At 48.5% G+C, this 26,269-nt stretch overlaps 3 protein-coding genes across 8 annotated transcripts in view; 1 reads left to right on the top strand and 2 right to left on the bottom strand.

Moving 5' to 3' along the window:
* The first annotated feature begins 308 nt into the window (after positions 1-308).
* Positions 309-14,397, top strand: TEFM (transcription elongation factor, mitochondrial). 6 transcript variants are annotated; one of them, XM_061554979.1, is made up of 8 exons: positions 857-1,487; positions 1,672-3,131; positions 4,187-4,324; positions 9,163-9,595; positions 9,990-10,125; positions 10,988-11,137; positions 11,989-12,210; positions 12,666-14,396. In XM_061554979.1, exons 3-8 carry the CDS (start codon positions 4,276-4,278, stop codon positions 12,957-12,959), a joined length of 1,284 nt encoding a protein of 427 aa, XP_061410963.1. In that variant the 5' UTR covers positions 857-1,487; positions 1,672-3,131; positions 4,187-4,275; the 3' UTR covers positions 12,960-14,396. The 6 variants fall into 6 exon arrangements, with proteins under 6 accessions (XP_061410973.1, XP_061410963.1, XP_061410992.1 ...); XM_061555008.1 differs by adding an exon at positions 7,954-8,389 and having other exon boundaries at positions 859-1,487; positions 1,672-4,324; XM_061554989.1 differs by lacking the exons at positions 857-1,487; positions 1,672-3,131 and adding an exon at positions 309-672 and having other exon boundaries at positions 12,666-14,397.
* A 3,506-nt stretch (positions 14,398-17,903) lies between these two features.
* On the bottom strand, positions 17,904-21,831 carry LOC133344818 (cytochrome c oxidase assembly protein COX19). Its single transcript, XM_061555038.1, has 3 exons — positions 21,646-21,831; positions 19,441-19,552; positions 17,904-18,719 (listed from the first exon to the last, which is right to left on the bottom strand). Exons 1-3 carry the CDS (start codon positions 21,722-21,724, stop codon positions 18,617-18,619), a joined length of 294 nt encoding a protein of 97 aa, XP_061411022.1. The 5' UTR covers positions 21,725-21,831; the 3' UTR covers positions 17,904-18,616.
* A 2,107-nt stretch (positions 21,832-23,938) lies between these two features.
* The window catches only part of ATAD5 (ATPase family AAA domain containing 5), a 32,669-nt gene continuing 30,338 nt past the window's right edge, over positions 23,939-26,269 (bottom strand). The window contains exon 26 of the mRNA XM_061555049.1: positions 23,939-25,147. Coding sequence (XP_061411033.1) covers positions 25,072-25,147 — 76 coding nt within the window. The 3' untranslated portion in view covers positions 23,939-25,071. The remainder of the gene's footprint in view (positions 25,148-26,269) is intronic.

The following is a 26,269-nucleotide window of genomic DNA, read 5'->3' on the forward strand; positions in this document are numbered from 1 at the left end:
CCCCTCCCCCTTGCTTAGGCCCCTCCCCTTACCTCCCCCTTCCTTAGGCCCCTCCCCTTACCTCCCCCTTCCTTAGGCCCCTCCCCTGACCCTCCTTCCTTAGGCACCTCCCCTCTCTGTACCCGGTAGTAAGTCTCCACCAATCCAAGAGCTGTTTATATTATATATATTTATGCACGACAGTCAGACAGACAAAAAAATCCCTAGTGGGCAGTGTGGAACATATTGTTCCTTCCTGTATGAGGGTGTTTGTTTGGGGTGAGGGGTGTCAAGGAAGCTTGACACCCCTCACCTTGGAACCGGACCAGAGTTTGGTTATATTGAATTAAAGCTGCTGGCATTTTGCAGTTTCAGAAGACAATGAGGCTTGTGGATTGTCTGGGAAATAATGTTTTGTTTTAAAGTGGAGAGATAGATATATGCTGGAGACACATTGTCTGCTTTTATATTGATTTATTTTCCCTACGACATGATTATGTTGTGTCCGTAAGGGATAGAAATTGGTTTTGCGTCTTCATGTTAGAATCGTAATCTTTATTGGTGCTGGAGGAATCCGATGAGCTATGAAGCTCTTTTTCACAGATGTCTAGTAGGGGCGGATCAGCGAGTTAAAGGTCGCACTAATTATGAGAAATCACAGTGTGTGCCCTTCAAAGGAAAATTATATAACAGGTGACGTTTCGGGCAACGATCCTTCTTTATAGCACATATAACGGCCATGAATTGGATAAGAGTTGGAGAATACACTTTATACCATGGGGTCTGGTAAGAATACATTATTTAAATATTTCCTCAGTATAGTATTGAAATTGGCATATGTAGTTACTGCACCAGTTGCTCAACATTGTCTGATACACAACCCGTTCAGTAATCAAACAGATATTACCGTACTTCATCAAATAATTTGTACTAAAAGTAAAGTAAAAATGCTGCACACTGAATTATGGTTAACCTTTCTGTAGTGTGGTAATAAAACAACACTGCGTAACACATTTTTTTGTTCATGCGTAGTGTTATTTTCTAATTGCTTATGCCTCAAAAGTACTGAAAATTGCTATTCCCCACAAATTTTGCTATTGTGACCAGGACAGTGATATGTAGAAATTTACCTATTTTCCAGAACATTCCAGATAGATTCAGTGCTGAGTAAACTTGGAGTAACTACTAGAACATTCTAGATCTTTCCAGTAATATAAATAGAAGTATAAATATAGGGGCCTTAAGCCCACCAGTTCAGCTTAGTTCCAGCTGCCTAAGTGGATATCTGCATTTTTCTGAGATGGCATCAAGAGGATGCAAGCATCCGGCAGACGCATTTTGCTATGTCTGTGGCCAATTTATCAAGACAAGAGCGAAAAAGTACTCTGTGGAAGCATCTGCTAAGATGTGTGAGGCCTACAAGGCATATTTCAGCATGCCTGTTGGGGATCAAGACAAACCCTGGGCACCTCATTTCACCTGCGAGCAATGAAAAAAAACTCTGGAAGGTAAGATGGACAATTGTTGCTCGGAATTTTACGTTATAAAATTTGTTAAGATTTTTTTTAATTGTAAGTTTTTAATTTTAAAATGTTATAATTTTCAATGTTATTGAAAAAATATATTATATATGAAAAATGTTGGGACAATATCTTACACATTAGTCATGGGTGAAATAAATTTATTTTGTAGGATGGTACAGAGGGGAAAAGAGTGCCATGAAGTTCGCTATTCCAAGAATTTGGCGGGGACCCACTGACCACTCAAGCAACTGCGACTTTTGCATGATGGACCCTTCCAAACGTTGGACTGGCAAGAATGCACCTGCTATCACGTACTGTGACCTTCCTTCATCCATCGCCCCGGTGCCACACTGCCATGAGCTCCCCATACCCACTCCTCCAGAGAGAGAGCAGCCGTATTTCGAAGGGAGCAGCAAGTCAGGGAGCGAGGTAGATGTTGTAGATCCAGATGACAATTTCAGAGGTGGAGCTGAGGAGAGAAACCCATACTACCCCAAACAAAAAGAGCTCAACGACTTGATCAGAGATCTTGGTCTTACCAAGTCCAATGCCGAGCTTTTGACACCTAGGCTCAAGCGGTGGAACTTGTTGGATAAAAGTGTGCTAGTTGTAGATCAGAGGAAGCATCACCAACCTTTTTGCAGCTTCTTCACCCGTCAAGATGGGCTCTGCTTCTGCCACAATGTGACCAGTCTGTTTGAGGCAATCGGAATCGCCTGTAATCAGAATGAGTGGCGCCTCTTCATTGACAGCTCATCCAGGAGCCTCAAAGCCGTGCTGCTCCATGATGGTAACAAGTACCCGTCTCTTCCTCTGGCTCACTCGGTGCACCTCAAAGAGGATTACAACAGCATCAAGACCTTGCTGGACGCCTTGAAGTATAATGAGTACGGCTGGGAGGTCATTGGAGACTTCAAGATGGTGGCATTCCTGATGGGTCTCCAAGGCGGTTTTACCAAGTTTCCCTGCTATCTTTGCCTTTGGGACAGCAGGGACACCAAGGCGCACTACCACAGACGGGACTGGCCACAGCGGACCGAGTTCTCTGTGGGGAGGAACAACATCAAGTGGGATCCACTGGTGCTGATGCCACCACTGCACTTCAAATTGGGCCTTATGAAACAATTTGTCAGAGCTGTAGATAAGGATTCTAGACTTGAAGCTTTCGTGACTGCAAGGAATCATATTCTTAGGTGTTTTCGGTAAAGTCACGTAGGTAAAACATCAAAATTAATAAAAATAATAAAATATTAATTTTGATGTTTTACCTACGTGACTTTACCGAAAACACCTAAGAATATGTAGATAAGGAGTCGGCAGCCTTTAAGTACCTTCAAGACTTCTTCCCTAAGCTGTCTGAGACAAAGGTCAAAGCCGGTGTCTTCGTCGGACCACAGATAAAGAAGATCCTGGACTGCAATGAATTTCCCAAGAAGCTCACTCGTAAGGAGAAAGCAGCGTGGAACAGCTTTGTCGCAGTGGTTCGTGGCTTCCTGGGCAATCGCAAGGTCAAAAACGATGTGAAGAACTGCGGCACAATGGGCTGTAGGATGTCCTTCAAAGTCCATATCCTTGATGCTCATCTTGATAAACTCAAGGAGAACATGGGAGCAAACTCGGAGGAGCAAGGCGAGCACTTCCACTTGGATATACTGGACTTTGAACGCCGCTACCAAGGACAGTATAACGAGAACATGATGGGAGACTACATTTGGGGGCTGATTCGTGAAAGTGATTTACAGTATAATCGTAAATCTCGAAAAACTACTCGCTTGTAAATATTTTGTAGTAATTTTTGTATTTAGTATAAATACATGTTAATTGTGATTCATATGTTGTTCTTTTCTGACTTTATGTGAACGAAAAGACACAAATTCGACCCGTTATCTCATGGAAAATAGGTAAATTTCTAAATATGACTGTCCTGGTCACAAAAACAAAGTTTGCGGGGAATAATAGCCATTTTCTATACTTTTTAGGCATAAGCAATTACGAAATAACACTTACTACCCAGGAACAAAAATTGTGTTACATAGTGCAATCATTGCTTAAACCACTGACTAATTCCTGGAACCAATTATGATTTAAATGGGATTAAAGAACCTCTAAAGAATTGTTAGGTTTAAAGCTGTGAACCAAAACTCATTTTAACGTACTTGTATATCTCGCTGTTCAATTCTATTGAGATATTAAATATAATGTCAACGAATGTTTTCCAATAGGAGGTACACATATACAAACCTACAAAAATGTCTCGTAAGTCCTCCTTTTCTCCTGTAGATTACAAACATGTTGTACAACATGTACACTCAACACAAGGAGTGGCTTTAAAAGTTGTATAATCTCCTGTAGATGTAGATGCCACTGGTTCTTCACGTTCTGCATATGTAGATGCTGCCACTGCCATCTATTGCGCGGCGGTTGAACTTACGACTCTTGGTCCTAACAGACAACTGGACATACGGAGAGATTTGTTAGTATCTCTGAAAGTTCATAAATCGAATGTTCGTCGGTAGAGGTGACCATCTAATGCTAAATTGCAGCATTGTTGCACTATATTTCCCGGCTGGTTGGCTGACTGGCGCGTGGGCAGGCTAGTTCCCGGTGATGACGTCTAAACTAAACTATAAACTATTTTTATTTTACCAGGTAAGGCCCACTGAGCGATGTCAGTTCTTTTTCAGAAACGACCTGGCCACAAATAACAGCTCAACGGAGTGGCTGTTCGTGTGGAAATGTATAGCAGCCACATGCCCGAAACGCGTGTTTCTAAATGTGGAGGGAAAAAGTGGAGGACCCGGAAAAAAATTCACGCGACCAAGGTGGGTGAGAGAGACACGCACACTCCAAATATACAGCAGCAGGCATCAGGGTCGGGATCGAACCCACGACCTCCTGCATACCAGGCGAGTCAGTTAACATCTCGCCACCGCCCACCTGCAATCCCACAGCGCTGAGCAGGGCTCGTGCGTGGTTGACCTCACGCCCCCACCCTCCTCCATATTTCACGCACAAATCGGCAAATGCACGGGCTGTGCTCGTAAACATATAAATAACTACACATTGCCCACTCTTTCCACGCACGCGAATGTTCAGTCAACGGCACAGGTAATCCAACAGAATTTGTTCAAACAAACAAACTACGCTGGCTTCAACCTCAGGGTCTCATCAGCGGTCACATCAGTGTTAATTGGCATTTGTTATTGGGCAGAGCACTCGGTGGCGCATGCTTGTGTAAGTGTAATGCGAGCATAAATGGGGTGGTTGCTGGCCTCCGCGCCAATCACACGGCCCGGAGCATTGGGGGGCGGAGCCTGGTCGGCGGAGCATGTGGGAGGAGCCACTGCTCACCTCGGCTCCAATGGGAGACGAGGTGAACAGGGGGCGGAGACGGGGGCAGTACGGGAAGGAAGAGTCAGGGTCACGTGATGGGAAGGATATAGGGAGAGAGCCGGAAGAGATCGAGGAGTTGGAACGGAGCGAGAATAGGGGAAGCCACGCTGGGCAGTGCGCCATCTGCCACGTGGTCGAAGACCTACGCACACCGTTGGCCAGCGGTGTGCGTGGAGTAGACGGGGCTAGCGGTGTGTGAGGGGCTAGCAGAGTGTGCACGGCACACGTGGCTTGTGCGACGCTTCCCGCCCTCTCCGACACGCGGCAAGACGCCGCCATCTTGGGTGTGGTCGGGGACGAACGGCGGGAAGCCGCCATCTTGTCGCCTCCACCGCGGGAAGCCGCCATCTTGCCCCCGCCGCATGGAGACGCCATCTTGTCGCCACCGCGTGGAACACCTGCAGCGGGAGACGGCGATTCGGGGACCCGCAGCCATCGTCTGACGACGGTTAAGGAGTTCTCAGTTGGTGGGGATTGGAGTGCATTTGCCTGCCGTTTTGAGGCGGCGGTCTGATCCGCCAAGTGGACGGATGCGGAAGCCTTGGAGGTCCTGCCGACGCTCCTGGACGACGAGTCTGTGAGATTCTTCCGCTCCATCAAGGCTGCGAGGAAGACGACGCTGAAAGGAGTGTTCGAGGAAATGGCGGAGGCTTACGAGCCCCCAGACGACGCACATCGCAGATTCGTGCGGCGGCAACGGGCACCAGAAGAATCGCCTGTGGCTTTCCGGGGCGCTGTGTTAGAGCTGGCTATGGCCGCATATCCGGACACGGAGCCCGACTTGCTGGAGCCTTTAATATTGGGCAAGATGTTGGAGCTGTCCAGGGATTTGGGCATCCCCATGCCGGTGTGCGGCCATGAGCAGCTGACCTCCCGGATGGCGGCTAAGTGCCTGGATGCGCAATTCAACCTATGCCGGTGGAAGCAGGTGACGGCCTGGACGGGGAGCCCCAACATCAAAGGTGCTGCCGCCGGGTGGGATCCGTCCAAAGCCGTCTACGTACGGGACGAGAGGGGGCCTGAGGAGCTGGCGGTAGCATCGGCACAGTGGGCTACTCGAGGGGGAGCGGAGTTGCGCTCGGGCCCACCGCTGCGGGATCGGCAAGACAGAGGGGGAGCCGGACGACGAGCCGACTCGTTGTGCTTTCGCTGCGGCCGTCGGGGACACTTCGCGAGGGAGTGTTGGGGTCGCTCTCGGCCGCCTCTCCAGCCGGAGGTCCCTGCCAGGGAAGCGACGCGGGAAAATCAACCACGTCAGACGGACCGGCTGTGATCCTGCCAGACACAGGGATTCCTGCACCGGGTGGGCCTACCACGGCGATGGGGACACTTGGCCCCGCTGCCCCTCCAACCCCGCCGCGGGTGCAGTTGCAGGAGGTCCCGACGACGGGCCTCTCTGGGGAACGAGACGCTGGGATTGACAGGCCTCCACCAGCGGCAGGCGGTTCCGGTCCCGCCGCTCCTAAAACCCTGTCAAGATCACGGTCTGTGCGGGGGCCGCCCCCCGTGCAGGACGGGCCGGCGACCCGCACTCGTTCTAAGTCCCTCCCCTTTCGTTAATTGTTGTTGTTCTAATCTCCGTTATGTCTTGTGATTCCTGATTGTCATGTTGTTGCTCGCATTATTGTTCTGCTGCAGCCGGGGACGGCTGGCTTTTTCATCAGAGGGGGGGTCATGTAATGCGAGCATAAATGGGGTGGTTGCTGGCCTCCGCGCCAATCATACGGCCCGGAGCATTGGAGGGCGGAGCCTGGTCGGCGGAGCGTGTGGGAGGAGCCACTGCTCACCTCGGCTCCAATGGGAGACGAGGTGAATGGGGGGCGGAGACGGGCGCAGTACGGGAAGGAGAAGTCAGGGTCACGTGATGGGAAGGATATAGGGAGAGAGCCGGAAGACATCGAGGAGTTGGAACGGAGCGAGAATAGGGGAAGCCACGCTGGGCAGTGCGGGAGGAGCGGCGCCATCTGCCACGTGGTCGAAGACCTACGCACACCGTCGGCCAGCGGTGTGCGTGGGGTAGATGGGGCTAGCAGTGTGTGAGGGGCTAGCAGAGTGTGCGGGGCACACGTGGCTAGTGAGTGACTAGCGGAGTGTGCGGGGCACACGGAGCGATCAGTGTGGCTGGCGGCGTGTGCGGGGCACACGGAGAGAGCGGAGCGGCCACCAGCGAGTGCGGGCCACACGGAGCGTGCGTGGGGCGCGCGGCGGAGGCGGCGCGGGTCCGGCCGAGGACCAGCGGGGTGCGATACGAAGAACCTAAATAAACGACAACGGAGACCAAGAGAGCCTGACAGAGTCGTTTATTACATAAGGAAACTCCTTGGAAACGTCAATTTTAGTTGAAGGTCGAACTCGTCCCAGATGCAGTCAGACCCACTTCTTCACCGTCGTCGTTCTCAGCCACAGCCAGCGCCCCGACCAAATGCCTCGTCCTCCTCTATACCGTACCTGTCAACCCCTTATCAGTGCCTACCTTATTACAGACCAATTCAGACTTTATATGTCACCGTGTGCCATTATATATATATCAACGTTCATCCTACAAATAAGTTCCATCACAAGGAAGAAACACATAGACACAAAATTATGTTACTAAACAAAAACTTTTTGTGTATTCATTTTAATGATTGGTGTCAATGATGCTACTTATCATGCTGTCTGTGATCTTGCATGCTGATGCTGCTTGCTTGATAGGGGCCGTCCATAAATGACGTCACGCGAATTTTTGACAATTTTTGACCCCCCCCCGTCACAAAAAGTCAGACACCCCCTAAAATATGACGTCACAAAGCACTGCCTCCCCCCAAAACGATATTTCCATTTTGAAAATAAAACATGCTTTAAATCGCTTTAAACTATTGTCATTTTAGTGCGTATTTAATGTGGCGCTGCACTCTGATGTTGTAGCAGAAAACATTTAATAAAAAGTAGATCTAATTAAGTAGAACGTGTTGTCTATATTTATTTAAAGTTGCGTATTTTGATGTGACGTCACATTTCTCACCCCCCCCCCCCTTCGTCACACATCGTTACAAATGTCTGACCCCCCCCCCCCCAGGTGCGTGACGTCATTTATGGACGGCCCCATACGTGGATGTACATACGGGGATCGCTAATCTCCAGAGTAAAAAAAAAATCTGTTGTACGACTTTTTTTATTTGGCCTAATATTTTTATTGCCCGTACTGAAACGGCTGTACGCCGTATGGACCTGAAAACTCAATGTCCCTGTGTAAGAATACGGGGTGCGGGGGTGGTAAACCGCGTGGGTGTAACAGCTGTGCCTTTTGTCTCCTGCGAACTGTGGCGAACAATAAAGTGTTGTTGTTATACTCGGGACCACGTGGTGCGGTGTCACGTGCCCCCAGCATGGCGGCGCCCATGGTGACATGCGTGTCCTCGGCCATGCAGCTGTAACTGAGCGCCGCCACTTGCTTGGCGATTAATCCGCGATCACCGGTACTCGCATAATGCTCGCGACGAAGAGATTACCAGGTAAATGGAGCGCTGTCTTTTACACAAAAAAACCGAGTGCACATTCTCCGGCGTTCCATGCCGGAAATGTGTTTGGCGTGCATGTACCCGGCAGTGGTGGTGCTGGTGGTGCTATTAGTGGGGAGCGGTAGTGTTGCGGCTAGCGCGCTGCGAACCCGGCGACCCGAGTTCGATTCCCGCTGACGGCCAACACCACAGTGGCGATTATCTGAACCGGTCCAGGGTCTCCCCTAGGTCGATTCGACCTAAAATGAGTACCTGGTGCGATCTGTGAGCATCGCCACTAAGGCGATCGGGCGTGGTGCTGGCCACCGACCCAACCCTTTCGTGTGCCGTACCGGCTTTCAAAGGTGCTGGCTAACAGCACTTGCCCCAACAGTCTATTAAGGCTATCGGGGGGGGGGGGGGTCTTTGTACATCATCCGCTATTCTCTATCCACTGCTGGGCGACGGCCTGCCCCACACCGCCGCCATTCACGGTCCAGCGATGAGACAAGTAGCACACTCCTGAGGATGAGCTGCTTTCATCACTCCGTGTCCGCGATGGTCCCTTTGAGCGATGTCTCTTGCCCAAGCCCATTTCGCAATTGTTCACTGAATACAGACGCGCATCACTACACAATCAATTATTCTCAGCGACAACTTTACAGTTCCTGGTGAAATGATACATTGCTGTGGTGTTGGTGTAACGCTGACCGTTTGATGTGGTAATGTTTAAAGTGGAGTTGGAGCGCTCTATTCCACCAAAGTGCCTCTGTGCGCATGTTTACCAGGAGCGCTGTGGCTGGGAGCCAGGTTGCGGGGAATAGTGAGTGCAAGGTCGCGATGTGCGGTCCCCGGTGGCCCGGAACAGCCGACGGACGCGAGCACCCAGCAGTCCGACAGGCTGGGCGAGGAGATCATCTCCACGGCGGAGCGACCCAGAGGGGAGTTCTCCCAGTCGGAGGTCTCCACAGCGGAGCTAGACAGGGGGCCGCTATCTTCAGAGGAGCACCACACGGTGGAGGTCCCCCTGGACGAGCTCTTCACGGCAGAGCAGCGGGCAACGTTGCTGCGGACTTTTAACGAGGCGTCGGGCGTGGAGCTGGGGGCCATGCGCGCGCTGCGGGGCCGCAAAGGCGCCAACGTGGCCGCGTTCCGCGATGAGCACGGCCCCTTCAGGGACCTGGACTCGCTCACCAGGCACGGAGAGCACCGACCCAGCTTGTGCGCAGTGCACACTGCACACATTAGACGTATACACTACGCACGCCGCACCCTGCGTACATGCACTGAAGGCACACACTGCATACATAATACATGCACACTGCGGAAACACACCCAAACATGTCTAGAAAGCCTGTTTGAAAGCGAATTGAGATTCAGTAAAGGTTCACATTGAACATTCTTACTAAACAGTTGCAAGAATGGTACTCATTTTTCCAACCCCATAGGCATGCTGGGCTGAATCTATAATCACTGTGGCGTCCGTGTGTTTGAGGGAAGCCCTCTATTAGCGGCACTTGGCTGTACTGATTGTGGATTAGTAAAGGAAATTTCTGATTATATGTTAGAGCGATATTAATAGAGGGAGGTTGCTGATGTTTTTTCCGCCCTCCAGAGTCCCCTACCTGAAGTACAAGTCGCTGTTCAAGGCATGCACCGTCCTCCTGCAGCCCAAGCTTAGCAGGGAGGCGGCACGGCAGAGCAAACGGCTGACCTTCCTCAAGCCGGATGTGAGCCGCGAGAGCCTCGAGGTAGTGAAGGCAGACGAAGCACAGCCAACACGGACACCATCGTACCCAAGTGGTGGATGTACACATTCCCATGGTGGGCCAGTCTCTCCATAGGATGACCAATGCTGCTTTCCCACACTGCGGTGATATGTTGTGGACTGGGGATGGATGAGTGACCGAGTGAACCCCAGATCCATATTTGACTTTATTGTTGTCCTGTGCTATAACCACTCGGCCACCCTCCCTGTTGTTTAGTGTAAGAGCTATTTACATTGGGGTAAGGCCATTGGCACTGGAGACCTAAAGCTCGGGATACAATGATCCTCGCTACTTCAAAGTAAACATATCTTGATGCATCTTTGTTGGCAGCCTTGACTCTTTGGTTGAAATTCTACATTCCAATGGCAAGGGCAACTATGATCCAGTCAGAAGGTTGCCAGTTAATATCCCAGTCAGGCGTACACTCATCCCATCATTTCTCGAAAACAATTTAAGTACCAGGAAATCATGGTGGACAGCTCTTCCTGCTGTATGTGATTTTGTAGCATATGTCTTTGCACTCTGCACAAAATAACATTTGACCAAAACGAGCAGTCACATTGTGGAGAGACTGCCCATCTTGTGCATGTGGATTTACACTTCTAGTTCAGGCCTGCTGATGAGGATGAGTGCCACCCCAGTGCTCGTCGTTTCGAGACTTGGCAGGTGGCCTGGACCCAAGTTACTATTGAGCCACTGCGATTGCCTCGTGGTGGTGACCTCACATTGGCTTCTGAGCTCTATGGGCCTTCCCCGAAACAAACAAACCGAGTGTAACGAATGCCAGTTGAGCCTGTGGTCGTTTGTTGGCACTGATCGAGTTCTCTGGGCACTGTTATCGCAGACCGTGCGGAGCGTGGTGTCGCTGGTGTTTGGGATGCACCGCGTGGCGTGGGCGCACGTCACACGCTCGCTTGACGTCCTGGCCTGGCAGCAGCGCCGCTGCGATACCATCAGGACGGGCAGCTACGCTCCCAACGTCTACTACGAGGAGGTACGCGCCGACTCTTGCTCCTCTGTCATGCTATCCCGCCCTTCTGTTTATACATACACCGCCACTGTCACACACAAAAGACAAAGATCCGCCATATAGCCTTAACAGACTGTTGGGGCAAGTGCTGTTAACGAGCACCTATGAAGGCCAACACGGCACAGGAGGGGGTGGGTGGCCAGCACCATGCCCGGCAACCATTTTTCCCCCGTGGCGATATTTCCACACCACATCAGGTACTCATTTGAGGCCGAGTGGACCTAGGGGAGGCCCAGGACTGGTTCAAATAATCGTCCCTTTTGTTGGTCACCAGGTTCTTAGTGCAGTGCACTAACCACTACACTACCGCTCCCACTGTCACAGACACGTCACCACTCAACACACACACCTGCACACACCTTCCACTGCCAAGAGGTAATCTTTGAGTGGTGCTGTGGTTGCACTTGCGACTCGCAGGAAAAAGAGCCTGGGTTCAATTCCCAACTCGGGCACCTTTCTGCATGGAGTTGGTATGTTCTCTTTCTGCATGGGTGTCCTCTCATAGCTGAAAAACCAAACATTATAACTGGTATTGGCCAAAACATCCTAATTCTGAAAACTTACCTGAAAATGACTCAGTTCGGATTACACACAGCAGCAACATCGCCCCTGAGAAAACCTGGCAGGATCCTCTTGAAAAAGAGTCTTGGGGCTCATTGGGGCCTTCCTGTATACCGAAAGGGTAATAATCATAATCGTAACCATCACCCCACTGTTACTTTCATTTCCACCTGTCATACCCTGTAATCGCTTATGAACAGAAGTGACCGGCATGACCCGTGGATTGTTTGCCTGTGGACACGACGCGGGCGTAGCTGCGGGCGACGGTGGCGCTCATTCCCAAGGCGGACCTGTACGTGCTGGAGCGGCCGAGCCTGCCGCCCGGGAACACAAGCCTCTTCCCGGTCGTGCTGCACCTACGTAGCATGGAGACGACGCTCTTCAGCCTGCTCTCGCTCAGGGAAGCCGCCGCTGCTGCCGCCGGGACAGACGTCGCGGTGCGTGGTGGCACGCCGAACGTGCGTTCGTGTCGACACGTACGCACAGGCTTTGTTGCTCGCTTTTTTCCCACGTTGCTGCGGCTAGATTGGAGTAGTTGGTACATGGCTCGTAGTAGCTCCTCGTAGTGAGAGGTATACTGGAAATATTTTCCAGGTCGCTGACCTGGATAGGCCGGGCTGAAACCAAGCCCCGATCGTAGGGAACTCTGCACATTAACAGGACCCGTGCTGTGTATGATTGTGGCTGTGTGAGCTGTGGATCTGAATGACCTAGTGTTAATTTCACGTTTAACTTTTAAACTTTGTTACATTGTATTAAAGTAATTTGTTTAGTTATAATATTTACGTTTTATTTAACATTTTTACCACTGCAGGTTCTTTGAGTTGCGCTTAGCGATGGAGACTTCCCACGCCGCACTGTAACTCCCCGAGTTCGATCTTTGTCGAGAGCGAAAACCACAACTGCCGACCCCTGACCTCCGTGTGCCCAGGACAATCCATGGACGGAGCCCCCCACCACCGTGCCACCCCCACACCCCCGCGTGCTCGGCATGTCACGCTCCGCCGTGGGCCAGCATTTCCAGCTCATGCTGGGGAGCACCAAGACGAGCGGGCGTGAGGTGGTACGCCGCCTGTTGGACGAGGTGCTGCTGCTGGAGCGGCCGCGCGTGCGAGTGCCGTGCGCCCTCGCGTCTGCGCGTGACGGCCGCGAATGTGAAGAGATGTGCGATGCGTTGCTGCAGGCGCTCGCCTTCCTCGAGCTGGCGCTTGGCCCTGCGAACTGAGCTGTGGCTCAGAAAAGAAATTCCTCTCTCTCTCTCTGGGCTAGAGAGATGCGTTTGGTGCGGTTGCAAAGTCGAATCTTAAATGGGATTCTTGGCCAGGGTCATAACTATTGAAGGTGCAGGCGGTGCAGCCACGGGCCGGCCGGAGAGACCCAGGGGCCGGGAGAATTGTACAGGGGACCCCACTTAATTCCTTGCACCAGAGCCCCTGCTGGCCACGCTACGTCACCATTCCAGATACAATAGATTTGGATGTTGGCAGCCCCAGACTCGAGTCATCTCAGCTGCAGATGCTCCACACAGCAGCAGCAGTGTTCTGCAGCCTTCATCAGGGCACGATGTTTGGGTTCCTAGCTCCATACACGGAGTTGGCTATGTCACCGAGGCTGCCCCTCTCAGCAGTGCAGCCTTCATCAGGAAAATGGAGCCGAGAATTGCCGTTCCTCAGCTGTCCATGCGCTGACACCATCTGTTTAAGTTAGAGGCTGAGAGTATTTTTTACAGTAGATTGTATTTAGACCTCTAGCCATATTGGCCATTGTGCTTTTATTTATATTTGTGAATCGTGCCTGCATCACTCACATCTCGGTTATGTACATTCTACCTTGTCATGGCTAGAAAGTTTCTGGGGATGCCAGTATAGTTAATACCAAGCACTTGTAATGATGCTGTATAAATGTCGGTATTCCACCATCCTGACCACATCTAAATTTCAGCTTTTATATTTCCCCATACAAGACCGTGTGCATGTGATAGAGGATAAACTGGTAATTTTATATGGATTGCACAGACACAGTAGCATCTCGACTCAAAACTCATTCACGACATCGTAAATAAAGGATGTGTATATACATTGCATCCTGTTGGTGAGGAGGCTTGGTCTCTTTTTAGCAGTCCTATCGATTTTCCAAATACAGTAACTTTTCAAAAACGTGAAGCGTTATTGAATGAAAGTGAATTGGAAAGCCGGTGATTGACAAGGCACCCTGTGACACCGTACACAGGAATACAACCACTGTGACCACGTTTTATCCGTGAAACACCAAACGCACTTTCCCTTTAATGATGAACAATATATTGTGTTGGCCTCGTTATTATCTGTCCAAATTAGTGCCATTAAAAACCCTCCACTACCTAGCCCAGCGAAACAACGCACCATTTCTTGTTTCAGTTCACTCGCCGGAGAATTGAAAAACCCCTGAAACCAAGATTTAGCCATCCGATACATGATTGCTCTTCATGTGAGATGGCACAATAATAATGGGCACGTTAAACACTTGTACAGAGTGACTATTAATTTGTTTAGGTGTTGGGTGGTGGAGGGTTCTTAATGACAGATTTGGTCGTATCATACGTGACCATAATCACAAATCAACTGTAAATCTGATAATTGGTTCTTTACCCTTCTATCTGGCAACAAAACTGACACCTTTTTGCAAGGAGTCATGTTTGCATAGACCGCAATACCTGCAGTCATAATACAAACAAAAGAACATAACTCTGATAATGTGCACTGTTCAGTTATGTTCTTTTGTTTGTATTATGACTGCAGGTATTGCGGTCTATGCAAACATGACTCCTTGCAAAAAGGTGTCAGTTTTGTTGCCAGATAGAAGGGTAAAGAACCAATTATCATATTTTTACTGGCAAATGAGGTCCCCATAGTGCAACTGTAAATCGTCATGATGGCTCTGAAAACTTACACGTTAAGTCTGCCTTTAATGACTGCACAGCTGGTTTAACAAACGTGCACTGCACATTTCACCTGTACACATACTACCAAGGTCACGAGCGATTGTTCAAAAGACGACGGGGGGCAGCGTGTGGCTGTGATGTCAAGTGTTTCCACACCAATAAAGCTCTTTAAGTACGTGCTGGATACGATGGGCAATTAAATGGTATCTGGATTAGAAGCTGCGTTTCAGAGTGCATTTGGAATATTGGAGGAATGCAGATCACCCTGCTGCACAGATCTCTTCATTGCATGAGTGGAATTAACTAAATTTTAATATGGCACTCGAATGAAAAAACTCAGCAAAAATAGAATGCGGTTGAATAGTGACGAAATGTATATTTGTAGTGTTACAACTCTGGAGGCTTGTCTTGGAGGCACACTTGTTTATTGTAACACATCGTACGGGAACACTAATGGCTAGCGTGCCTGACACCGGTCACGCTCTCAAGCCCTCCGGCTAACAATTACCTTGGGGGAGGCTATCTGACCCGACCTAGCCAGGGTGCGGGTCCCAACCGCTGGCCGCTCAGACCCGGCCCTGATAAGGACGTTGGGCCAGGGGCTCCAGGGTCCGAGCTGAGCTTCTCCATCTTCTGTCTTCACTCCCTCTTCGGACTGCACCCCGAACCTCTCGAGAGGTCCGTTTATATTCGTTTGTCCCACCGAGGGGCGGGGCTGTGTGGGATCCAGGAACACCCCGCAGCCCCCCCTGCTCCGGGACTCGGGATACTGTAACCGACCCTGCAGGTAAGTGTCTGCAGTCCCTCCCCGTTGCCCCACATAGCCCATTTATACCCCTACAACTGGACCGCACTTTCGACTGAAATCTCAATTGAACTGCCAAACTCAAATGCCACTCACATTTACGTAAAGTCGCTTATGGTTTTGTTTATTTCTCCTCGAGCCATCCCATTCCAAAGCCGAAATGTCCATTCAAATGCATTGAAGGCCTGAAAAGAGCTGTCCATCGAAACATCGAAGCCAAGTCTCATTCCTGGGCTTCTTGTTCGACTGCTGCTCACGTAGACGCACGTGTTGTATTGTGCAAGCACCCAATAGGATTACACAACAATCACCAGGTCAACAAGCAAAAGCTCAGTGATATATAAAGTAAACTAAACTTTTATTTTACCAGGTAAGGCCCACTGATCTATGTAGCTCTTTTGTAGAAGCCACCTGGCCACAAATGATAGCACAACGAAGTGGCTTGTCACGTGAAAATGTATCCCAGTCAAATACTCCAACGCATGTCCATTCTAAATGTGGAGGAAAAAACCGGAAGACTCGGTGAAAAGTCCACGCGACCACAGGGAGAACATGCAATCTCCAAATATACAGGCGTCAGGGTCGGGATCAAACTTCTCACCACCGCGACGTCCGATACTCTTCGTATGGAGTTGTCTGTCCAAGTGACCGTTTTAAGCTCATTTTCCCAACCAATCCAATATTTCCCTTTTCATTTTCGAGTCCATCTGACTTTTCAAGTTGCCTCGGAGCACCTTGCTTTTCACACCCTAAGACCGCTTCCCAGTCCTCCCTTCGAGAGTAGAGGTCCCCGAGGCATGCTGTGCATGACCAACAGTAGTTCTTGAATCCAGAAAGGTTTGAACCACTGCTCTAGACTGGATGTGAGCACCCACGTAACCGAGCGGGCGCAGAGAATGCACATCTAGCCAGGAAGTGACGAGCCCTAACACAAGTTCTATTCCCAGCTCTTTGTTACTCGGCCTTCTTAGGTCATGCATAGTGTATAGACAATGTGATGTCTACGGTTCATTGACTGCTGACCGCATATGGCTGTGAACAAAGTATCTCCCCCTGCTCAAGCAATGGGTGGTGCTCTTCTCCAATGGTGACCCTGAGCCAGCGGTGGAAATTCCACATTCCGATGGTCGGGGCAAGTCTGTCCATGACAGCAACTACTCGGCTTACATCGATTGATGGGCTGTGTAGACTTCCAGGCAGTATGTAAACTCACCTTATCGGGAGACCAGCGCTCTCCCATAGTACCACTTGGTAGGACTGAGTGTTAAGATGAAATCTCAAGGTGATGTACCGATGCATTACCATTCTCATCTCACGTACATCCCATCTAATAGGATGTACTGTGAAATTTCCTGACCAAAACTCAACATTCGTGATCCTGAGGTTTTCATCACCAACGTCCGGGAGCCAACTCGGTTAGCGAATCGGGAAAACTGAATTCGGCCTGGATTCCCGCAGTATCCTAGCTGTCCTGACCCACCTGCCACATGTGACGCGACATGTGTGAGTCAGCCAAGCGCCAGAGGAGCCCTCGCAAGCAGCGGTGAAGTCGCAGGGGACTTAGCACGCGAGAGACGCAGCCAGTAACGTCCCTCACTTTGGTCAACTTTGGTGCTGAGTTTGTTTTATAAAGTGCAGAAATTATATACAGAAATAGATTATAACTTCAGGTTGACCTCACCTGACCTAATGATGTGCTTAATGCTACTGGCTGTGGAGTGTAGGGAGAGGGGTGAAGCAGGAGGGGGCTAGTCCACGGAGCCACGCAATTCGTGAAGCAGTGTGGGATCAAACTTGAATGGAGCTGGAATGGCCAAGCACTTCCCATTGGTCATGAAGCATCCAAGGTCTCAAAACAGAAATTTTGTACAAACCGAAATAGTAATAATGGCACAAACACCCGAGGCAGATGTTTAGGAACCGTTTGTATGTTACCCCCAAGAACATGACAAGGAGGCACATTCACCAATGTGAATTTGAGCCCTGTATGCACGTAGATTCCTACTTAAAATATGATTTGTATCCTTTTTGAATAAGCATTTTAATGCAATTTATGGCCATATTTTGAATGATGTAGGCATGATCGATAAAGGATTTGATTTGTTTTAATTCGTATTTAAAGCATACAGTGAGCTTGGGATGGTCTCCATCCCACGTGGTGGTTTTGGTCTGTGGTCATGAATCGACCACTCCCAACGCAGTCACTAAGTGTAATTGAGGGCTGCGTGGCGACTCATCTGCCGTGAGACTCCTGGACACCTACAGAGCTCGGCGGCGTGTGATCTCACCCAGCCACCATCAGGGTGGGGCCCTCGCACCCTGCGGCGGTAATCCCTTGATAAAAGCCCCCGCACGCCCACGTCGACGAGCCCACGTCTGCCAGAACCTTCACAGGAGGGGTCATTACCGCATTATCCCTGCCATCTGCAGCCTGCTGTGAGAAACAAGGGCACTCTCTTTAATGGCGGTGAAACAAAAACCCCAACACTTTATTGAACGTAGATATACACATGTTAAATGATACAAGTACAACTATATGTTTAAACCTTGTCAAAAGACATTTACAAAATGCATCATACTATTGCTTGTAGTTAAATTAGGAAAATGATGTCCAGCAAGCTGCACATATATTTAAGCAGATTACAATGTAAATGCCAGTACACTTCATGGAATTTTGTTACAAAATGCAAATTTTCCTGCAAGACCGTGCAAATCTTTCGGTCGTTTTTAAATCCTTTATATTAAGTTCACTTGCTTGCTTGCTTGCGCGCTTACGACCGTGCAAATCTTCCGGTCGTTTTTTAACCCACTTCCCGTGATCCAATCGAGCACACAGACTCGTTGTGCGTGCCAATTTATTTTCGTGAAAATTTTTTTCCAAAATTTTCCACTTTATAGGGAAAAAAAAAATTCATATTTAATTTAAAATACCAATGTGATAAAAATGAAACTCTTACTCAAGAAAAACAGAAATGAATAATAAAATAAAACCGATGCCACGCATATAAAGGATTTATAGTGAAAAATGTTGTTTTTACGGGTTAATTTTTTTACATTTTCTCTTTAAAAACAAAACTATCTCACACGATCCAATATCACCCCAGCATCTCTCGTTTGAGCAGAAAGTTATTTACACCTTGCCATTACGCTTGTGTTGTTATCGGGGATGGCAGGAGGATGTCTCTTCAGGTTTCTTTCCATCCTCGCCCATAAGATCCTTAAATCCCAACTTCTCTAGTGGCTCCTGCGACATCAGCTGCCTGCGCATTCACACATTCACACACGTCACCCATCACCGTTAAGCCTTGAAAGCACCAGCTCTCGGAGCCCTTCTGACGGGTGGCAGCACAGCGGTGTCTGACACAAGGGGCAATGCACCACGCCACCACCTGTCACCTCGAAGCACGGGTTCTTTTTGCACTGTGGCAGGGTCAGGTTTTGTCTTGGGGCTAAACAAAACAGTTTTCCCGGCATGGGCAGAACATTTCCTGTAATATATCCAAAGTAGCTTCTTAAGGTCGACATACACCTATTCAAGAACTGGTTTGCAAGATTTGGTGACATCATTGACCAATGGCTTATTTTAAGTAACAAGAGGGCAACACCCGCACTCGGAAGGTTGTAAGTTGAAATCCCTCTAGATGTTGATAAAATAAGCATAACTTTTGGGCAAGCCAAGGGCGCTTGTAATGGACAGCCTTGCCCTCATCATGGGAATGTGGAAATACCACGACTAGTTCAGGTCAACCAATTTAGCACACTTTTATTTTGTTACAAACAAGCAAACAGCTAATTGACACAGAACGGTTATACTTCGACAAAAACTTTTTACAGTGAGATAGCTTTGATATGATTTCACAATTTTAATCTATATTTGAGACCAGCGTGTCTTTATTTTTATTTTCTCAAAATGGTTGCCATTTTTGAAGGTGGTGATTTACCACTCAAGGAATAAGTACAACGAGACCCCCTCCCCCTCACCTCTCCATTCTGCACTCCAAGTATTCTTTGGCTTGCAACCGGCACTGCACATTTTCATAGTTACATTCACTGAGGCACTTCATGAAGGCCTCCTTGAACTCCTTGCACTCCCCTTAATGAAGCACCGGCGAAAGACAGAAGAGGCGTTCATGGAGGGCGTCATTATTTGTTTTGTACAAAAATAAGTAATATTTAACAATACTTTAAAAAACAAACACGCTTTAATGAAATGTACCCTACTCGTAATGGCAGAACTCCACGACTCCAGGAAGTGGCCCCAGGCTTGCCATAACGTAAGGGGCCGTGGTGATTTACAGCCTACGTCAGTTGAGCGTGGACAATTAGACCCAAGCCGAAACATAACATATACAAATGAATGTTTAAAAATACTTGTTTTTATATATATAGAATATAGTGTTGTCATCAGTATGACAGAAGTATACCAAGTTTGCAGTCGATACCACATTGGGAAGTGGGTAAAAATTGAGTTACAAGATTTGAGGATACGACAACGACAACAACAGACAGCGAGTTAAATAAAAGCGTGTACTAACAATAGGTTTGAAAAGTTCCTTTCCAGAGCTTTCAAGTGATACCTTTCTCGGCAAAGGTAAACATTTACGAACATTTCAGCATGACCCATTTTGGCACACACGTTGAATTGTTGCCTATTTGCATAATATTTGCATTCCAAGGGTTATGACAAAGATAGAGGTGACAATGGATTTCATTATCATAAACAATTGACTGCTCTATGAAGGTATGGCTGAACGATTTGGGGAAAATTTCTAATTGCGATTTTTCTGACAGATATTGCGATTTGATTTGCGATAAAAAAATGTCAGTCAAGCTTCAGTTCAATATTCACTGTGTAATAGATTTAAAACATGTGATGGAGCATTACCACGTGATGCCCTCAGTTACACAGCCACAAGAGTCAGCTACAGTCACACACACACAGCTACAGTCTCACACACAGCTACAGTCACACACAGCCACAGTCACACACACCACAACAACAACAACCGCCATTCGCCACAAAGTGGCGGTGACGTCACCACGACGCTTGTGCCAGACCAAGTGCACCTTGAGGCCACGTGAAGTGTCGAACGCCCGCTGGCAGGAGGTCACGGGGCAGACCCAGGTGCCACGGGTCGACTGACCGAGATGACCGGCTGATGCACCACCTGTGCCCCCTACTGTACCAACTTGCTGTGCTTTAGCCACCCGGCGCTCCGCTCGTTGTTGTGAGCGTCGCTCCTCCGCCCTCCGTTGTTGTTGGAGGGCGACTGCCTCCAACTACCCAGTAGCGTCCTTCACGAGCCTTCTCCACAGAGGCCGATCTTGACACCGCTGGTACCAGTCATCGGCAAGTCCACTCAGCTCCACGTCCTCCTGTACCACATCACTCCATCTCTTCTCTAGCCCGTGCAGCGCCCGTTTAGCCCCCTCGATCTGGCCGAACAAAAGCTGTTTAGGCATGCGGTGGCTGGGTATGCGGTGGCTGGGCATGCGGGCTACATGACCCAGCCAACACAGCCTTGCCTGCCGGAGGAGCTCACCGATGGGACTTTGCCCACACACACACAGCTACAGTCTCACACACACAGCTACAGTCTCACACACACAGCTACAGTCTCACACACACAGCTACAGTCTTACACACAGCAAGTCACACACACACAGCTAAGTCACACACACAGCTACAGTAGCACACACACAGCTACAGTCACACAGCTACAGTCACCCACACACAGCTACAGTCACACACACAGCTACAGTCACACAGCTAGTCACACAGCTACAGACACACACAGCCACAGTCACACACACAGCTAGTCACACACACAGCTAGTCACACAGCTACAGTCACACACACACACAGCTACAGTCAAACACACAGCTACAGTCACACAGCTACAGTCACACAGCTACAGTCACACACACAGCTACAGTCACACACACACACAGCTACAATCACACACACAGCTACAGTCTCACACAGTTACAGTCACACACACACAGCTACAGTCACACACACACATAGCTATAATCACACACACAGCTACAGTCTCACACAGTTACAGTCACACACAGCTACAGTCTCACACAGCCAGGCGAGGCCTGCGCCAAGGTCAGGGCCCCCCGCTGGGAGACTTCAAACTCCACGCAGCCGAACGCCGCCGGAGCGCGGCGCCCTCTTACCGAGGTGGTCGAGTGGGAAGGAGCCTTTCTCTGGCGGTCGCGGCTTGAAGCTTTTGGTGCCAAAATTCATCGCCGACATGACGGCGGCGGCGGCGACGCCTTCGGCCTGCGAGTGGCGGCGAGTCGAGAGCCTGCGCGGGCCCTCGCCAGTAGGGGGCGGTGTCGTCACCACCACCACCACCACGTGGTGGCCACGTGGTGTCCACGTGGTGTCGTGACAGCAGCCAGAGGCAGCCCCATGCCGGGTCTGTCCCGTCACCCCCGTGCCCATCACGCGAGCCTTCGACACTTCACGTGGCCTCCAGGTGCACCTGGCCTGGCACAGGCGTCAACGTCACGGAGTGTTGCATAGCTGTCAACCCCTTATCAGTGCCTACCTCATTGGGTCACTCCGTGCCCTTAAATATCTCAGCGTTCATCCTACAACGTCACATCACAAGGGAGAAACACAAACAGACGAAACATTTGTTTTTGCCCATATTGATACGGCTGCACGCCGCACGGACAAGAATACGGCTAAACCGTACGGCTTGACATTGCCCCCGTGTGTGGAGTCCCAATAGTGGAGTGTCATGTGGAGGTGACTCATTCATTCTCCCCGGCACTTTGGGGGTGTTTGCCCAATATAGGAGCGAGTTGCAGTGCCACGCGAGTTTGAGCTGCAAGAGGAAACCATAGGAGAAAAAAAGCGCCAAGATGCACGACAAGAGGGGTCGGAGTCAATATTAATATTCTTTGGGTCTTTTGGTAAAGTCACGTAGATTCAAATAAAATAACAAAAAACTACGACGTGTCGATCGCAACACAAGCGTTCGTCATCAGGAAGAGGGGGTTACCTTTTAAAGGGTTAGCTTCTAAAGGTAAGCTGTTCATAAAGGTTTGAAATGGGCGTAGAATTCCTGCAGTCACGAAGAGGCCGTCCATAAATGACGTCACACACCCGGGGGGGGTCAGACATTTGTGACGATGTATGACGAGGGGGGGAGGGGGGGTTGAGAAATGTGACGTCACATCAAAATGCGCGTGAGACTGGAGGTCACCTTTTATTTATTCCGTGAAGGAGCATTTTGCTTCTCCATGGGAGAATGGAGAAACATACATTTTGTGAATTAAATGTACTTTCAAGTCGGCTTCGTTCTTCTACAAATTTTCAAGTATTTTTTATAGTTATAATTACTTTTAATATTTTATAATTCTAAGAATATTTCAATTTAATATTCTGAACATCTGCAGTTTTAGTTAGACGTTGAATATTTGCAAGGGAATTTTATGCTAAATTTCAGCTTTCCAACACCTTTTTAAAGTGTTTTCTCCTCCAACATCAGAGTGCAGCGCCACATTAAATACGCACAATGACAAGTTTAAAGTGATTTGAAGCATGTTTTATTTCAAAATGTAAATATGGTTTAAGGGGGGAAGAGCTTTGTGACGTCATATTTGGAGGTCTGACCTTGTGACGCCGTGTGACGAGGGGGGCTCAAAAATCGGTCAAAATCGCATGACGTCATTTATGGACGGCCCCGAAAGCTTTAAATTTTTATAATTGTAATAAAAATTCCCATCGGAGTCACAAAGTGATATCTCGCTCAAATTCGCGTTGAAGGCGTTGTTGACTTTGTTGACAAACCTGAGCCAGTGGTGGAAATCCGTGGCGGGGCGAGTCTGTGCGAGTGTTCGACGATAACACGAGCCGCAGCACTAAACGCGGGTTGCACGCCACCGATGGCCCCACACGCACACACCTGCAGTGATTCATAGCGGGGTGTGGACTGAAGGAAAATCGAGACTGGTTGTGACCACTCGGACACCGTAGTTTCTCCGAATTGGGTTTAAGCCATTTTGTGGCTACGGTTGTAAAAATAGGTAGGACTACAATATGGGTGGGTAGGTAGGCGGGTTTGCGAATAGTTATCTATATCCCTGCCTACTCAAAGACTCGCTTGAGCAGGCGGTGGCTGGGCATGCGGGCTACATGATCCACAGACTTAACACACATCTCAAGCGCCCACCCGCCGCACGAAGTGTACAAGTGTAGTGACGCGATATCCGCCACTAGGGGGACAGAGCGCGGAGATGATCAGAGGTCGATTGAGTAACGTTCGGTGGGTCGGGTCACGTCGTCGGGTCGTGGAGCTGCAATCGCCTCGTGTCTAGGGGGTTACGTCGTGACAAGGACGTCTACAATTATAGAACCAGCTCTGTAAACGTCCTCATTAAAGTGTGAATAAACGGATTGCCTCTAACCACGGAGTGTCTTCATTTAAGAGCACTACACAAGCTTCACGCACACAGCTTGGAATATAAAGATTTAATTTTTTCATCTCACACACCACACTGTACAAAAAAAATCGGTAATTTTTGAAAAACAATTAACATACCTGTACACTACTATATGTATTATATATATAATTCTAAATTTAAGCCCACGGTGATTCTGTGTAGTGGGATACTGCCCACTCGGCATCTCTGAGCGCGAGAACCGTCAACATTTCATCTTCATCACCACCACGGGCCCTGCAAAGCACACCGGACCAGTGATGGCAACGTCCACTGTGCCCTGCACATTCGCACGTCAGCTCTACATCTTCTCCGTTCGTATGTACGGTATGTTGACCTTCTTTTGCACCGTACGTAGCTAACTGTACTAATCGGAAAATATAAGTGGATATATAAATACACGGAGACAACTCTACTTGTCCAAATGATCCAAATTCCAATTCCCGACTTCAGATGACTTGAGTCTTACTAGGTATGTGGCACCACGATGCATTGAATCATCAATTCAAATCAATTGATACATTTGCAATAGATGCATGAAAGTGCCTATAAGACACTTAATTACAGTTCAAGAAAATAACATGCCCATGGTATGCTGTTACATTTAGGGTAATGAATCAAACAGAACCATACAAGTGATGATATAAATGAGCTACATTGAAAATTGATAAAGTTCGTAAATTGTGCGTATTCACCAAATCAGTGGGGAAGAGAATTATTGCACGCCTGGTAGGCATCCCTTGCTGTTTTACTGGCTGCAGACAGGGTGGATTTCAGTTGGTAAGGTTGGCGTAAATCAGGTGTTGAAACAAGTGGTCTGGAACAAAGGCAAACCTGTACAGTTACAGTCCAATCAAAATTGCAATGTCTGCAGTGTTTGTTGTATGTTTTATTATATAAAATGGTCATGTTAAAAATACACTGTATAACTCAGCTCTGGTGAACTGTACTGTATTATAATTGAAAGACACTGCAATAACTTTAAATGTAACGAAGGAAACAGAGCAGAGCCAATAATTAGATAAGACAACCTGGTCGCACAAATTCGTTCTTTATGATAGCTGCACACCTGAATGGGCCTGAAAAGGTCATGAAGTAATTTGATGTGACCTCAAATGATAATAAGAGTCCCATGACAGCTCCAAAAGATCATGGGAAGTCAGCAGCCAGTGCGCCAAATGTTGACCGTGAGAGCTCCAACTTCTCCTCCAGATAATGGTGGAACCTGCAGAAAGAAAAACGACAGTCTGCAAGTCAAAGTCTCATGAGGAACACCACAACATGTGAACTAGAATGCAACTATACTCTTTGGTTCTTTCGGTAAAGTTACGTAGTTAGAAATAAAATAAAACAAATCACGACGTTTCGATCGCAACACAAGCGGTCGTCATCAGGCAAAGGAGTCAGCCTCTAAAGGCAAACTGTTTATAAGGATTTGGGGATAGGCATAGCCCAAGTGTACGAACAACACCAGAAGCACGGGCGGTGCACAAGTGCCAATGCAGCAACAATTCCAATGCAGCAACAATGCTAATGCAGCAACAATGCCAATGAAGCAACAATGCAGCAACAATGCCAAATGCTGGGGATGCGGGGGGAAATTAACTCGGAAAAATAGACTAGTACCCGGCAGATATGATGGAACAACCATAAACAGTTAAGGTTTTAACTTTACACAGTCCGAGACATGTTAAGAAAGTTATATTAAACAAAGTATCATATGCATGATAATTGGCTTTTTACCCATCTATCTGGCAACAAAACTGACACCTTTTTTACAAGGAGTCATGTTTACATAGACCACAATACCTGCAGTCATAATGCAAAAAAAACATAACTCTGATAATGTGCACTGTCCTTGAAGTTGATTGGTCCACACCTGAGACAGCTTTCCTTAGAGCCTAGTCTCACATGGGTTGGACCAGAAGACGCCAAAAGGCGCACAACTCAAGGACAATGCACCATCAGAGTATGAGAGCTCGGGGTAAGCATTTACACCATTGGAACCTCATTTGCCAGTAAAAATATGATAATTGTTTTTTTACCCTTCTATCTGGCAACAAAACTGACACCTTTTTTACAAGGAGTCATGTTTACATAGACCACAATACCTGCAGTCATAATGCAAACAAAAAACATAACTCTGATAATGTGCACTGTCCTTGAAGTTGATTGGTCCACACCCGAGACAGCTTTCCTTAGAGCCTAGTCTCACATGGGTTGGACCAGATGACGCCAAAAGGCGCACAACTCAAAGACAATGCACCATCAGAGTATGAGAGCTCAGGGTAAGCATTTACACCATTGGAACCTCATTTGCCAGTAAAAATATGATAATTGTTTTTTT

The sequence above is a fragment of the Lethenteron reissneri genome, chromosome 3 (genome assembly GCF_015708825.2).
Source record: "Lethenteron reissneri isolate LAM-NWPU_2019-01 chromosome 3, ASM1570882v1, whole genome shotgun sequence".
In the NCBI taxonomy this organism is placed as follows: domain Eukaryota; kingdom Metazoa; phylum Chordata; class Hyperoartia; order Petromyzontiformes; family Petromyzontidae; genus Lethenteron; species Lethenteron reissneri.